General features: G+C 35.1%; 1 protein-coding gene and 1 long non-coding RNA gene across 4 annotated transcripts; both read left to right on the top strand.

Moving 5' to 3' along the window:
• Positions 1 to 583: 583 nt before the first annotated feature.
• On the top strand, positions 584 to 2,852 carry LOC123923012. Its single transcript, XM_045975661.1, has 4 exons — positions 584 to 1,243; positions 1,318 to 1,639; positions 1,688 to 2,701; positions 2,821 to 2,852. The coding sequence occupies exons 1-4, from the start codon at positions 584 to 586 to the stop codon at positions 2,850 to 2,852; spliced, it is 2,028 nt and encodes a 675-aa protein (XP_045831617.1).
• A 6,448-nt stretch (positions 2,853 to 9,300) lies between these two features.
• LOC123924160 lies at positions 9,301 to 13,326 on the top strand. Of its 3 annotated transcripts, XR_006814628.1 has the most exons (10): positions 9,302 to 9,561; positions 10,025 to 10,099; positions 10,936 to 10,966; positions 11,067 to 11,099; positions 11,256 to 11,328; positions 12,028 to 12,141; positions 12,218 to 12,269; positions 12,633 to 12,686; positions 12,959 to 13,003; positions 13,090 to 13,326. It is a non-coding gene; the product is annotated as an uncharacterized LOC123924160 (long non-coding RNA). The 3 variants fall into 3 exon arrangements; XR_006814629.1 differs by lacking the exon at positions 10,025 to 10,099 and having other exon boundaries at positions 9,301 to 9,561; XR_006814630.1 differs by lacking the exon at positions 10,936 to 10,966 and having other exon boundaries at positions 9,301 to 9,561.
• Positions 13,327 to 13,776: the final 450 nt, after the last annotated feature.

Below are 13,776 nucleotides of genomic sequence, written 5' to 3'. Positions count from 1 at the left end.
CCACTGCAGAGGCTGAGTACATTGCAGCTGGGAGTAGTTGCTCTCAACTATTGTGGATGAAGCAGATGCTTAAGGAATACAATGTTGAACAGGATGCTCTAACATTGTACTGTGACAATTTGAGCGCCATAAATATTTCAAAAAATCCAATACAGCACAGTAGAACAAAGCATATTGACATTCGTCATCACTTCATCAGGGATTTAGTAGAAGAAAATATTGTGAAGTTGGAGCATGTTGCAACTGAAGAACAGGTAGCTGATATCTTTACTAAAGCATTAGATGCTACTCAGTTTGAAAGGCTTAGGGGCAAATTGGGAATTTGCCTACATGAGGAGTTATAGCAGTTAAGGCATTATGTGCGCGCAACCGTTTTGTGAAAATGTCTCATATCATCATTATTTCTCTTCAAAACCTTCAACTTCCTCTAAACTTCCCACTCACACGCTATCAACTCTCATATCATCATTATTTCTCTTCAAAACCTTCAACTTCCTCTAAACTTCTTGCTGCGATCTGCAAACTCAAGTCATCATCTCAAATCATCAAAAACTTCAAAAACTTCAACAAATTCTCTGTGAAAATGTCTCAATCTTCCGGTTCTGCTCAGATCAAAAACAAAATCGCTGATACTGTGAAAACAAGATCAAAATCGAAGAAGGAAGAAGCAACTATTGTGGTCAATGCGACACCCATATCAAGCATCCCTGCAACTAGTTCTAAGAAGAAGAAATCTGCAAAATCCACTAAGAAAGTAAGTGAATCGTCTCCTTCTATTTCAATTAAATCTGATACTGTTAAATCTAAGAAGAAGAAACCCCAATCTCCCGTAAAAAGGGGTTTGAGCATGTCTGATCTGTACTTGAGTAAGAATCCTTTTGAAACTGCGAATGTGGAATCGCATTGTGCTGCCTCCGGCAAAAATGCGAATGTTGAATCGTCTAGTAAAGATAATGAAGAAAGTGCTAAGTCTGTTTCTGAAAAGGTCAATCAAGAAACCCCTTCTGCACAGGAAAACCCTATTTCTGTTGAAACCCTAGGAAAAACCCAAAATGTTGCTGAGAATGTTATTGTGACCAATAATCCTAGTGGTCCTGAGAATATGGCAGTTCCTACGAATGTCATAACTGATGTTACTGAAAAACCCCAAGAAAAAGTTGTTGTGTCCGATGCGCCAACCGGTGTTGAGCCACCCTCTGTACCAACTGATACTGAAAAGGATGTTGAAGCATCCAAAGGAGAGGTTCTAGCCCACATGCTAACACTGCCACTGGGTCGTTTGGCAGTGGATCTAATACTGAAGCTTCCACTGAAGAGGAAGTAAACAAAGAAAATACTCCTGAACATGTGGCTGATTCTGAGCCAGAAAATGAAACTGGTGAGAATTCTGAGAAAACCACCAATGAAGAACAGAATATAGTAGATGTTGATGAAGTCCCCTATGAAGAAGATCTGCAACCTCAACCTACTAAGAAAGGAATTGGGAGAAGACTGAGAAGCAGGACTACTACACCTGCACCTGCTGTTATGACTACCCCTGCTGTCAGCAAGAAAACAAAGGACACTACTCTGAAGCCTGTCAAGTATGGTCCTAAGAAAGGATGGAGCAAGTTTGTACCCCCTTCTGAAAAGAAAAAGGGTGTGCTGAAAAGGAAGAGTGCACCATTAAGTGATTCTGATTTTGAAGCTGCAAAGGATGACTCAAGCATCAAGCCTACTGCTAAGAAGGCTATGCCTCAAGTTACTGCTCCTGACACTGAAGACTTTCCTTGTGATAACGTTTCATTTCATCTTCCATCTTATGCTCAACGATGGGGAATAATATGCAGAAGAAGATTGGCTTTGGAGAGGGAACTAGGCAAAGATATTCTAGAGTGTGAAGAGATTGTGAGCTTGATCAATGATGCTGGATTGATCAAAACTGTGTGGGGCTTAGGCTCTTGCTATGAGAAGCTGGTTAGGGAGTTTGTTGTCAACATTCCTATAGGTTGTGACAATCCCTTGGACAAAGAATTTCAGAAGGTATTTGTTCGAGGAAAATGTGTGACATTCTCTCCAAGTGTGATCAACAAGGTGCTGGGTAACTCAGATGATCCTCATCCTGACATAGAAGTATCTGACAATGTGGTATGCAAAACCATCACAGCTGACAAAGTGAAAACCTGGCCAAAGAAGGAGAAGGTACCTGCAGTCAAGCTGACCCAAAAGTATTCCATTTTGAATCGTATTGCATCTGTCAACTGGGTTCCTACTACACATGCATCCGATATTGCTACAAGTCTGGGTAAGCTCATTTACATGATTGGTACTGGTGCAAAATTTAATGCTGGTCAATATATCTTTAATCAAGTTGTGCAGCATGCTAAGACTTCTGTCACCAAGCAACCCATTGCATTTCCAACATTGATCTGTGACATCATCTTGTCCCAACATCCTAATATAAGGCATGAGGGTGAGTCTGCTAAGAAAAGGGCAACTCCTCTGGCCATTCATCAGAAGCTGTACAGTAAACAGCATGCTCCAGATATTGTTGGACCATCAACTGCTGCTGCTGATACTCCTATGACAAGGAAGGAGATGATTGCTATGCTGGAAGCAAACTGTAAGGAGCTAGATGAAAAGAAGTTGCAGTTTGAAAGGATGATACATGCTCTCAGGGTTGAAGAGGCTGCAGCTCAAGCAGCTGATGCAGGTGATGATGGTACTAGTGGTGAAGAAGAAGCTGACTCAGATGCTGAAGGAGAAGAAAGTGATTCCTCCCCAAGTGCTTCTGTGTAATTCTGATGTGTTTTTTTTTCTTCTGGATTTTTGTTTTGCAAGTCTGTGGGCTGAGCCCTGTATTTAGCACCTAGTGTGCATGGTGTGTAATAATTTTGTCTGCACTTTATGTCCTGCTACTATCTGCACTGCCTTTGGATAATATTTTATGCAGTTCCCATTTTGTCTATTTTGTGGCTAAAAAGGGGGAGTAGCTATTGTATGCCATAATAGATGCTTATGCCATAATAGATGCTGAGCTATGATGTGCCATCAGATGCTGGACCATCTGAATAAAACTATGCATGAACTAAGGGGGAGTAAGATGAACCTGGTACTCGCCTCTACTATTGAGGGGGAGCAATACTTTATTTTGCTAAGCACACAATGTGCTACTGCATGTTGAAGCATCATCTGTTCCTGAGAATTTATTATTGGAGGAATTTATTTTTCCCTAGTGTTTCTTTTATGAGAATCTTATACTCTCTATTGGCAAATTCCTGTGAGGCTACTTGTGCTTGTCCTTTCGCTGTTGCATGCCTCTGAAGTTCTAATTTGATACATAATAAATATGCTATTTTTATATGAGGGGTTATTAAAACAAGCATGTTAAACTGTTCTACTTTACTTCATGACTGTGTGCCTATGTTGAGTTGAAGAAAGGTAGCTTGTGTATCTCTCTAGAACGGTTGAAATAATCTTAGGATGTTTTAGCCAAAAATTGCCAAAGGGGAAGATTGTTGGTGTTGTATGGTTGGCCTCATTTTGCTAAAACATGTGATCCTTCCTGATGTGGAACTACATGCTTCCACCATCCAGTATAAGCAAGATGTTGGGTACAATGCTTCAACATTGGATACCACATCCAGTGGGCCGGGCCTGTGTATGTTGAGATCTCGCGCCTAAATTCTAAATATGGAATCCATAATAAATCTTCGTATGTGATAAGGAGCGCTGTCACGTATAATTAATAATGGATCTCGTGACCCAGTTTTGTTTGCTAATCAGATCTTCCAGTTAAGGAAACAAAACATTTAATTGAAGATTATTCCTTGAAGGAACCTTTGATCATGCTGAGCTATTGAAGCCTAATTGAAGATCTAGCCCATGCTAGTGTAGGTTATTTAAAGGATGCTGACACCATTGTTCAGATCACTGAAACCAGAATTGAGTCTTACAAAGCGTGAGTTTAGGTTTTAGTATTGTGTCTATTGTGTTCTGAGTCTTGTGTTGATTTACCACTAGACTAGGAACTGTGTGTCTATGCATTGTAATATCTCTGGAGCTTCTAAGCAAGGAGATAGTGTGTGTATACCATTCCAAAGCTTTTAAGCACGGAAGTGGTGTGTGTGTTTTATGAAGTGTGTCTTCACCTATTAAATCTAGAAAGTACGATCACAGTGGCTGTGGTCAAGAGGAGGTGAGCGGAGGTTCTCATACCTAGGTGTGTCTTAGGTAGAATATAGCACAGGTGGTGATTAGGTGAGAAGTCATAAACGAGAAGTTTATTGAGGGCTTCAAACTAATACTATCATAGTGGATTCACTCCTGGATTGGTATCCCCTAGAGTAGGCTTATGCTGAACTGGGTTAACAAATTACTGTGTTAATTTACTTTCAGTTTGTTAAGTTTATTATTCATTTTGTATGCGCTGTTGGATGTTGGATCATTGGTTCACGCATTAAAAGTGTTTTACAGTGGTGAAGCGTTGAGTACAACATCTTAACACTAGTGTGCCAGAATTTCAGTTATATTTTGAAAACCAATTCCATTAATCACCTGTTTTTTTTAATAAAAAAAAATGAAAAGTGTGGTCGAGACGATTAACTATGAGTTACTCACGTTAACCCTAATATTACGACGGGTACTAAAATTATATTGTTTCTCCGGAAACGTTATATTTTGAAAACCAATTCCATTAATCACCTCTTTTTTTAAAAAAAAAAACAAAAATGAAAAGTGTGGTCGAGACGATTAACTATGAGTTACTCACGTTAACCCTAATCTTACGACCGGTACTAAAATTATATTGTTTCTCCGGAAACGTTATATTTTGAAAACCAATTCCATTAATCACCTCTTTTTTTTAAAAAAAAAAAATTGAAAAGTGTGGGCAAGACGATTGCCTATGAGTTACTCACGTTAACCCTAATATTACGACGGGTACCAAAATTATATCGTTTCTCCGGAAACGTTATATTTTGAAAACCAATTACATTAATCACCTCTTTTTTTTAAAAAAAAAATGAAAAGTGTGGTCGAGACGATAAACTATGAGTTACTCACGTTAACCCTAATCTTACGACCGGTACTAAAATTATATTGTTTCTCCGGAAACGTTATATTTTGAAAACCAATTCCATTAATCGGAGGTAAAAGATAACGATAGAGACTATAAGCACCTCTTTTTTTTTAAAAAAAAAAAATGAAAAGTGTGGTCGAGACGATTAACTATGAGTTACTCACGTTAACCCTAATCTTACGACCGGTACTAAAATTATATTATTTCTCCGGAAACGTTATATTTTGAAAACCAATTCCATTAATCACCTCTTTTTTTTTAATAAAAAAAAAATGAAAAGTGTGGTCGAGACGATTAACTATGAGTTACTCACGTTAACCCTAATCTTACGACCGGTACTAAAATTATATTGTTTCTCCGGAAACGTTATATTTTGAAAACCAATTCCATTAATCACCTCTTTTTTTTTAAAAAAAAAAATTGAAAAGTGTGGGCGAGACAATTGCCTATGAGGTAAAAGATAACGATAGAGACTATAATCACCTCTCCGGAAACGTTATATTTTTAAAATCAATTCCATTAATCATAAAATTAAAAAATCAAAAAAAATTAAAATTATATTGGTACTAAAATATCCTAAAATATATTTTGACTAATATATTTTGGAAAATCATAAAAATCAAAAAAATTATTATTGAAAAGGTAGTCGATTTACTGTGTTATATATTTTGGAAAATCAAAAAAATCATTATTTTAAAAATTAATCTCACAAGATGGAAGGAAGATGGAAGGAAGATCGATGGTTTTAGTTGACAAATACATTGTAAATGTTTAACTCATTAATCACCACTTACCCGTTCAATTCTTGGTAATAAACACCACCATTAATATTTGCTCACCAAAACTCATCATTACGGACATTGGAACTGTCCATCAACCATTGTTTCTCCCAAAACCCTTCTACCAAGATAGAATCAAATCACTTCCTCTACTCTCGTGAAATTTTTCTTCTTCTTTTTTCCTCTTCTCCGCTCCATCCATCTATCAACTACAAACATGGTGGTGACTGTTGGTGAAATCCTTCAAAGACAAGAACAGGGGTCTTTTTTGACGATTCATGTCAAAGGAGAGGTAAGTTTCATGATTTGATTTGTCAATTTTTTCCAGTTTTTTTAATAGTATGTATGCGCAAAACACAGTAAATCGAAAGGAAAGGACGAAGAACAAAGCATGTTATGTTTTCTTTTTCTTTTTAATCTACTTTTTTTGGTTTAAAACAGAGCATGTTGTGTTCGTACAAACAGAGCTCTTTTCTTTTGAATCTTCTTTTTTGTTCGTATTTTTACTTTTTGTTTTTGAAAAATGTATCAATTTTAGCCCAGTTTGAACTTGTTGATCTGTTGAGTGAAACAATATCCTGTGTTCTGTTTTGGATGATATATTTAATTTCTAGTTGTTTAATTATGTAGGTTGAGGGTGAGGTTGAAAGAAGTTTTTATGAGCAATTTAGGAATGAGTTGGGGCGCTACTGGCACCTGTTTGATTCGCAAGGCCTTCAACTCAAAGTAGGGTTCAAAAATGATGATGATGTTCCTAGGATTACCACGGGTTGGACCACGCTGAGAGAACATTACCGCTTTCATGGCCACCATCCAATTTTCTTCAAATACCTGGGAAACAATCTCTTCCAGATCATTAAGAATGACAGCACAATTTCTCCGGACAAATTCCCAACTTGGCATACGAAAACGCGATCTCTTCGAAAAGCGGTTACCTTCGCAATGACCATGACAGATAATCCAGAAGTTGTTCCATATCTGGTTGTTATGTCAATCCAATTTTTATAGTTTTTTCCTACTGCAGAAATTGTTCATTAATTTATGACTGATTTCTTTATTTTTTTTTGTTGCAGATTTTGCCTGAAAAAATGGGGGAATACTTGTGGAACACTATGTTGGATGAGGTTAACATGATTGGAATTATTCGCGAAAAGCATAAGTGCGAGCTAGAGTACCAAAAGGATCCATTTGAGGTTAGGATTAAGAAGGGTTGGAGGGAGGTTGTCAGAATCAACGGATTTAAAGTCGGAGATCGCCTACTCTTCAATACAAGTAGCATCTATGATGACCACACTTTTTTTGTGAGGAGCTGCAAATGACTATGCTGATGATGTCTTTAAAATGGTTTTAGTATTAGTATTTTTAGTTTAATATGTATATTTGAAGTTTGTTTGGGTGTATGTATTTTGCAAACAATTTTATCATGTAATGACAATTGGTAACTTGTTACACAAGTTATCTTAATTAGTTATCAGTGATTTTGAATGCTTAAGCACTTGTTTGTTCACAATTTTTATGTTATTCGAGTTATGTACCAAAAATTAGGCCAATTAAACAGGCCCATAAAAAATGAGACAAAAAAATAAGCCCGTCGAATTATTAAAAAAAAAAAATTACTGCAAAACTAATTAATTAAAAAAATTCGAATTTTTAAAAATTAATTTCCAATTTAACAATGAACAAATTAATTATGGGATTTCCATTAATTATATGTATACACAAATAAAACAACAATAAACAAATTATAAAAAATAAAATCAATCATGACTTTTGTTCAACACAACAATACATGTTGTTTTTAACCAAAATAGGTTACATTGAGCACACCAAAAAACTGAAAACTTTTGGGATTCTAGGCCTCTTTAACCGTGAGAATTTTACACTTGAGTGTTGTACACACCCCAAGTAAACCAACTTCCAAAGCCTTTAACTTCAGTTGCCTTTAACTTCATTAACTCCCCACCTTCCAAGCTTTTCATTTGCGTTTAAATTGCTACATATCCTTCAGGTTTTTTTGCTTTGCATAACAATACACCCCATTGTGATTCAAATCTTCCACAAAGATGAGAAGGCCTTCTCCACCTAAGCCACGAAGACACTACAAACAAACCTTCCCTGAAATGAATGTAACAAAGGAGAGGGTTAAAAACACATCAAACACTACCAACCATAGGGTTAAAAAGACATCAAACACTACCAATCACTCTGTTGAAATTAGGGAGCACTACTCCCAGACTAAGACTCGAACAAACACCATCAAGAAACCAATTGTGGACTTATCATCCAGGTAAATACGCTTTACATATCTTGTTTATTACATTAGTTGTACTTTCTTTTGGCTGTGTTATAAACTAACAATGATATTCCAGCTAAAATCTATTTTTTATGTCAATCAAAAAAAAATTTATTTTCAACAGTTGGCCTTTAAATTGAAATTTTAGTACATAACCTGGCTTAGATCTTGAGAAAAGTTATACAACACACAACATTTATGAATATAACCCAATAGTTTATATATTAACATAGTCTATACTTACTCATTTTGATGAGTTTTTATCATAGTCTATTTTTCACAGTACATGAACAAATACAAATACAAATACAATAGTTTACTAAATATTAGTACATAAAACAAGTTATGTATGATAGTGGGTTTATTGAGTTTTTTATGAGTTTTTTTGATACTCAGTTTTTTTCATACTAATACTTAGTAACTCAATATGTTTGTGCAGTCGATACAATTCTAGCAGAAAATTGGATGATAGTGACGACGAAAAAGGTTACGAGTCCACTGCTTCAACCCCAAAGGTGGACCGTAAACGTGCCGGTAAAAAAAAGGCAGAAACCACAACACGACCAACAAGGCCAGATATTCATATGACCAAGGGCAACACTTCAGCCCCACCAAAACTGAAGCTCAAACATGATGGCCCTAGCCTACTTGATGCATATGAATATGATAAGATTACTAGGAATCTATTCTGCCAGCCAGAACAAGATGACGACCGTGATTTTCACTTAAACTATCATCCATCAAGTGCTGTTGGATACGAGGGAGGCGACGTTCCTTTCTATATTCCGGAAGTAAGTATTAACTCACTACAACAAAATTGCATTTTAGCTTCAAAAATATTAGCGTCTGCCCCGACGCGGACGCTATTAGCGTCTATTTAGAGTCTGTATGACTGACGCTACTGTCTTTTTATTGTAAATCTTTATTTTAATTAAATAATTATAGATAGCGTCCGCTTTGATAGACACGATTGAGACACTAATAAAAAATAAAATAAAATTCATCTTAGAGTCTACTGGAGCGGACTCTAATAAACAATAAATTAAATATAAAAAAACTTTTTGTTAAGAGCAATTTTTTTTCCCAATTTTTCATTTTCCCACTTTTTTCTTTTCATTCCCTATTTCAGCAATGAGCAATAATATATCATTTGATATATTTTTGCTTTTCTTTCTCAAATACACAAAATGAAGTGACAAAAAAATACAGAAAAAGAAGAAAACAACCCTAATCCTCCAACAATGGGTAAACGGAATTGAATTCGTCAGAATGGGTGAACCAAATTCGTCTCAACAACCGTAATCCTCCGAATTCGTCCCCGTCGAAGAACAATCCGCTGTGGAAGAAGAAAACCCTTCCATCAACCCTAATCCGTGAAGAACAACCTCAATCACTCCGCCGTTATTATCCATCGTTCTCGTGGTTACAAGGTTAGTAACTTCATCTCTTCAGCTCTCAAAGTCACACTACCAACGATTAAGTGCCTTTCTAATGTTAAGTGTGTTGGTGTTGTATTACTGTCTGTTAAGTAACTTCATCTCTTCATTTTTTTGCAGTTTTTGCGTACTATTGCTGTTCTTTTGTGTTTGTGGTGCCTTTCTAATGTTAAGTATTTTGGTGTTGTATTATTGTGTGATAAGTGTGTTATTGTGCGTCTGTGTGGGTTTATTGAATACTGGGTTCACCATAACAATGATGATAATCATAAGATAAGCATCAACAGTAAGACTCTAGATGAAAATCAAACTTTCTGCTCATGTTCAATTTGAGCAACCATAATTAAGTCCATTTAATTTATACTGACTCTAGATGAAAGTTTACCCTGCACTAATACAATATTTATCTCTTATCTTAATTTTGCATCATATGGTTAACGTCTCTTGTTCAACACAGGGATGGATCGGATGATGGTGGTAATTATCTTTGCATTTTTCTTTACCGATGCTATGATATCTATTCCTAACCAGGGTATGATAAATTCTATTAAGAAGTAAAATTTGCTACTTACTACTGTTGAAAGAATCATGTCGCTGTTGGTTTGAGATATGAGATTTTGATAGGAGGTTCTAGGTTTTTTCACATGAGATTTTGATAAGAAGAATCATAATCTTAGTTTTGGACCTCTTTATCTTAGCAATACTATACTAATTGATTATTCATTGAATCCTTTAAACCTCTTTATCTCAGTATAATCTTACTTAACATAACATATTAGCATATAATTTTGAAATCATGGACACAAAAAAGTCAACATATAACAAGCTTGTTAAGTTGTTAGCTTAATGGTAAAATTGGTTGTATTGTAATCCCTCTTGTTTAAGTTCTATCTGTTCACTTTTTGTTTGAATTGCATTTGTTCCAAGACCTTGGCAAAAGTTGTAAATTTCTTTCATAGATCTCTTGTCAAGCTGGGAAAATATGAATACATATTTGCATCGGTCGTATATCATATACTCCTATGTTTCTTCTTTTGATTTTGATTTGTCAATTGTCTATCTTTGTGCCGGTGATCACATGCTTAATTTACTCTATTTCATATACCTCTATCTTAGCAACCATACTTAAGTCCATTCAATTTGTTAGGAGAGCCAAAAGATGATTCTTTAAGACTTAAAATTGATTTTGATGTGTTTAGTGTTTCTAATAGTGATTAGAATTGATTCTACATGTGATTTTGTCTCTAAATGTGATTTTTACACTTAAATTTATTCACTTTCATGTGAATGTATCTTAATAGGGTTCTAGCTATTGCTATTGCGTGACCTAATTTGACTTTCTTATTTGTTCGGATTTCACGCTTTCAGTTTCGATTTGTTCCGTATTGCACGCTTTCAGGTTCGATTTGTTCGGATTTCACCTCTTTCAGTTTCGATTTGTTCCTTTCTGATTTTTCCTATTTTGACTTCTTTTGCTCTAATTTTACTTCTTTTGTTAGGTTTCAGTTTGATTCCTTTGCATATGTTAAAAGGTAAAGTGAAATATGTTTCCATCTCTGTGTATTCGAATTGATCCCTTCCTAATTTTACTTATGTTAGTGTTCTAAAGTGTAATTGAATTGTTTTAGCATTTGGATTTCACTGAATCATAATGAATTAGGTCTTCTTTGATGTTTGGGTGATTATAGGCTATAGTGGAAGCAGCTGATACTGAATTCATCATACTTGGCCAGCGAATTTATTAACTTACTTGGCCTTAAGGTACCTATTTGTTGTTTCAATTTTTGTATCAGAAACCAAATCAAACTGAATTTTATCTGTTTAATGCTTTTTCGATTCATGTAATATTCAATGTTTCTTTTTCATTTTAATTGATTACTTTGTGTTAGGGTAATTTAAGTACTATATTTTAACCTGGTTGATTTTTTAGGATGAGGGGAGGGGGTCTGCATAGCGCCTATAGCGCCGCTATTAACATCATAGAGTTAAGCCAACCCTCATTGATATTCACGAAAGAAATGGACAAGTTCATATTGGGAATGACAATGGTTCTTAGCCATCTAATGTAGTTATCTATTAGAAGTCATCAAATTACTTCAAAATTAGTTTACAGTCTCTGTTCACATGGAACACAAAACAAGTTCTTGACTTCAATTGCATTTTTTATTTTAGTTTTTTGTCTTCTTTCTGAAAAGGAATCTTTTTAGTATAAGTAAAATATCAGGACTGGATGGGGAAGAATGAAAACTAATGTTTGTTTTGCTTGATTTCTATGCTTTTAGGTTTTTGTAAATGTACTTTTGTGTGTTTTATGTGAATTGGCTGATTATAATTAGAATAACCATATTCTGAATTTGATTAGAATTGGCTGTCATCATGTGGACTGAATATATACCGGAATTCCGGAAACAATTGATCAATAACTTGATTCACTTTAATGTTTCTTTTTTTATTTTGAAGGACTTTATCTTGAGGAGATCATTAAGTGGTAACAGAAACAATCAGTTGCATTGGCTACTCAGCACACTACAAGTAAATTGTAGCAACTGGCATGGTTGGTAATGACCTTCTCAAGTAAGCTTTAGAAACCTGGTTGTGTTATTTCTCTTCTGGATGAGGCCTAGTATGTGACCTTTGTCTATTATTGCAGTTTGAGCATGAGAAAATGAGTTCTGAGACTGTAGCTGGCATATTTGGTTAAGGTTTGGTTTTATCAATTTTTTTGAAATATTTTGGTAATGTGTTTGCAGATTGTTACTACAATACAAAATAAGGCTTACAATTTCTAGCTATCTTCTCACTAAATCTCTTACTCACTATTTGTCTACCCTGATCCCTTTGTCTCCTGTCGTTTTGAAGAGAGTGTCTTGTGTGCTAACTTAAAAATTTGTCTTCTCATCATCATCATCATTATCACCATATGTTTATTCTTGCTTATTTTGGAGTATGCTATGCCTAATAATTGATTACTACTCACTCATCTTGTGTGCTGGCTTTCTCTAGTTAATTAATTCAGTACCTTATGATCAATTTGAAAGTTACATAATATGTTTTATGAATTTTAGGGAGTTCAAAGAAGCTACCAAGGTTGGTGTACTTTGGACCTTAAACACAGAGAGGTACAGTCATGTTTAAGAATGGAATTTCAAAATGATCACTGAAATTGAAATTCTTGACCACGTTAGTCTTTTGGGTCGATCAATTTAGTCCCTAAAATTGTTCTGTAAGGGCTAATGTGATTGAGTATATTCAATTTCAGATATCGTTTTAAAATTTTGTTAATTATAGGAACATAATTGTTCCAACCTTTATGTTTTATTCTCTTTTTTGTATATTTTTATGTTTTTGTTATCATTGCATCGAGTTGATTTTTGCGATGTTTTCTTGTAAGGTTGCTCGGTACAAGTCTGTTGTGCAGGTTGTTGGCACTGTGCAGGTACAAGTTTGTTTGTATATTTTAAGTTTGGAATAGTGATGTTGTTTATGTCTGCACTATGGTAGCTTAATATGTCTCAATGACAGGGACATAATATATCTGGAAAGGATCAGCGTGTTCATTGCTCCATAAATATCAACACAGAGACTGGAAAGTCTGTTTGGCCAGTAGTTGTATCTCCTTTCTGCACTAGTGTTTGTGGGATATTTTGGTGGATTATTTATTAGTGGATTATATTTTCATGGATGTAGACCTTTTTTGTTGACATTATATATGGTTATATGGTATAAATAGAAGGTCCAGTAAAAAACTATTTAATTTATAATTTAGTTGCATTAATATTAATTGTTTGTTGATTTTCCATCAGCTACAATGCTATATTTGAAAAAAAAAAATAAAAAATGTTTGCGTCTGCTTTTAGTTGACACTATATTATTCAAAAATTAATTTATAGCATCTAAAACAAGCAGACGCTAAGATTAGCGTCTGCTTTTAGTTGACACTATATTATTCAAAAACTAATTCATAGCATCTAACAAAAGCAGACGCTAATATTAGCCAATAGCGTCCGCCGTATATTCAAGTCACTAGCTTCAGCTTTGCGTTTAAAAAGACAGACGCTAAAGTAGCGTCTGCTGGACGCAACTGCTAGCTTCAGGCAATTAAGTGTCCGCCACGACACAGACTCTAGGTAGACGCTAAACCCTTGTAGCGTCCGTTTTTTGGTATTTAGCGTCTGTTTTAGGCGGACGCTCCAAAGCAGTTTTCTTGTA

This window comes from Trifolium pratense, linkage group LG4 (genome assembly GCF_020283565.1).
Source record: "Trifolium pratense cultivar HEN17-A07 linkage group LG4, ARS_RC_1.1, whole genome shotgun sequence".
In the NCBI taxonomy this organism is placed as follows: Eukaryota; Viridiplantae; Streptophyta; class Magnoliopsida; order Fabales; family Fabaceae; genus Trifolium; species Trifolium pratense.
Note: the sequence above shows the minus strand (reverse complement) of the source record. Positions and strands in the feature narration are given on the sequence as shown.

Excerpts from the sequence above, each read along its gene's own strand:
- LOC123923012 (XM_045975661.1), top strand. The coding sequence starts at position 584 with ATGTCTCAATCTTCCGGTTCTGCTCAGATCAAAAACAAAATCGCTGAT. Across the intron at positions 1,244-1,317 it reads TTGAAGCATCCAAAGGAGAG|GAAGTAAACAAAGAAAATAC; the intron begins GTTCTAGCCCAC and ends TCCACTGAAGAG. Across the intron at positions 1,640-1,687 it reads CCCTTCTGAAAAGAAAAAGG|CTGCAAAGGATGACTCAAGC; the intron begins GTGTGCTGAAAA and ends CTGATTTTGAAG.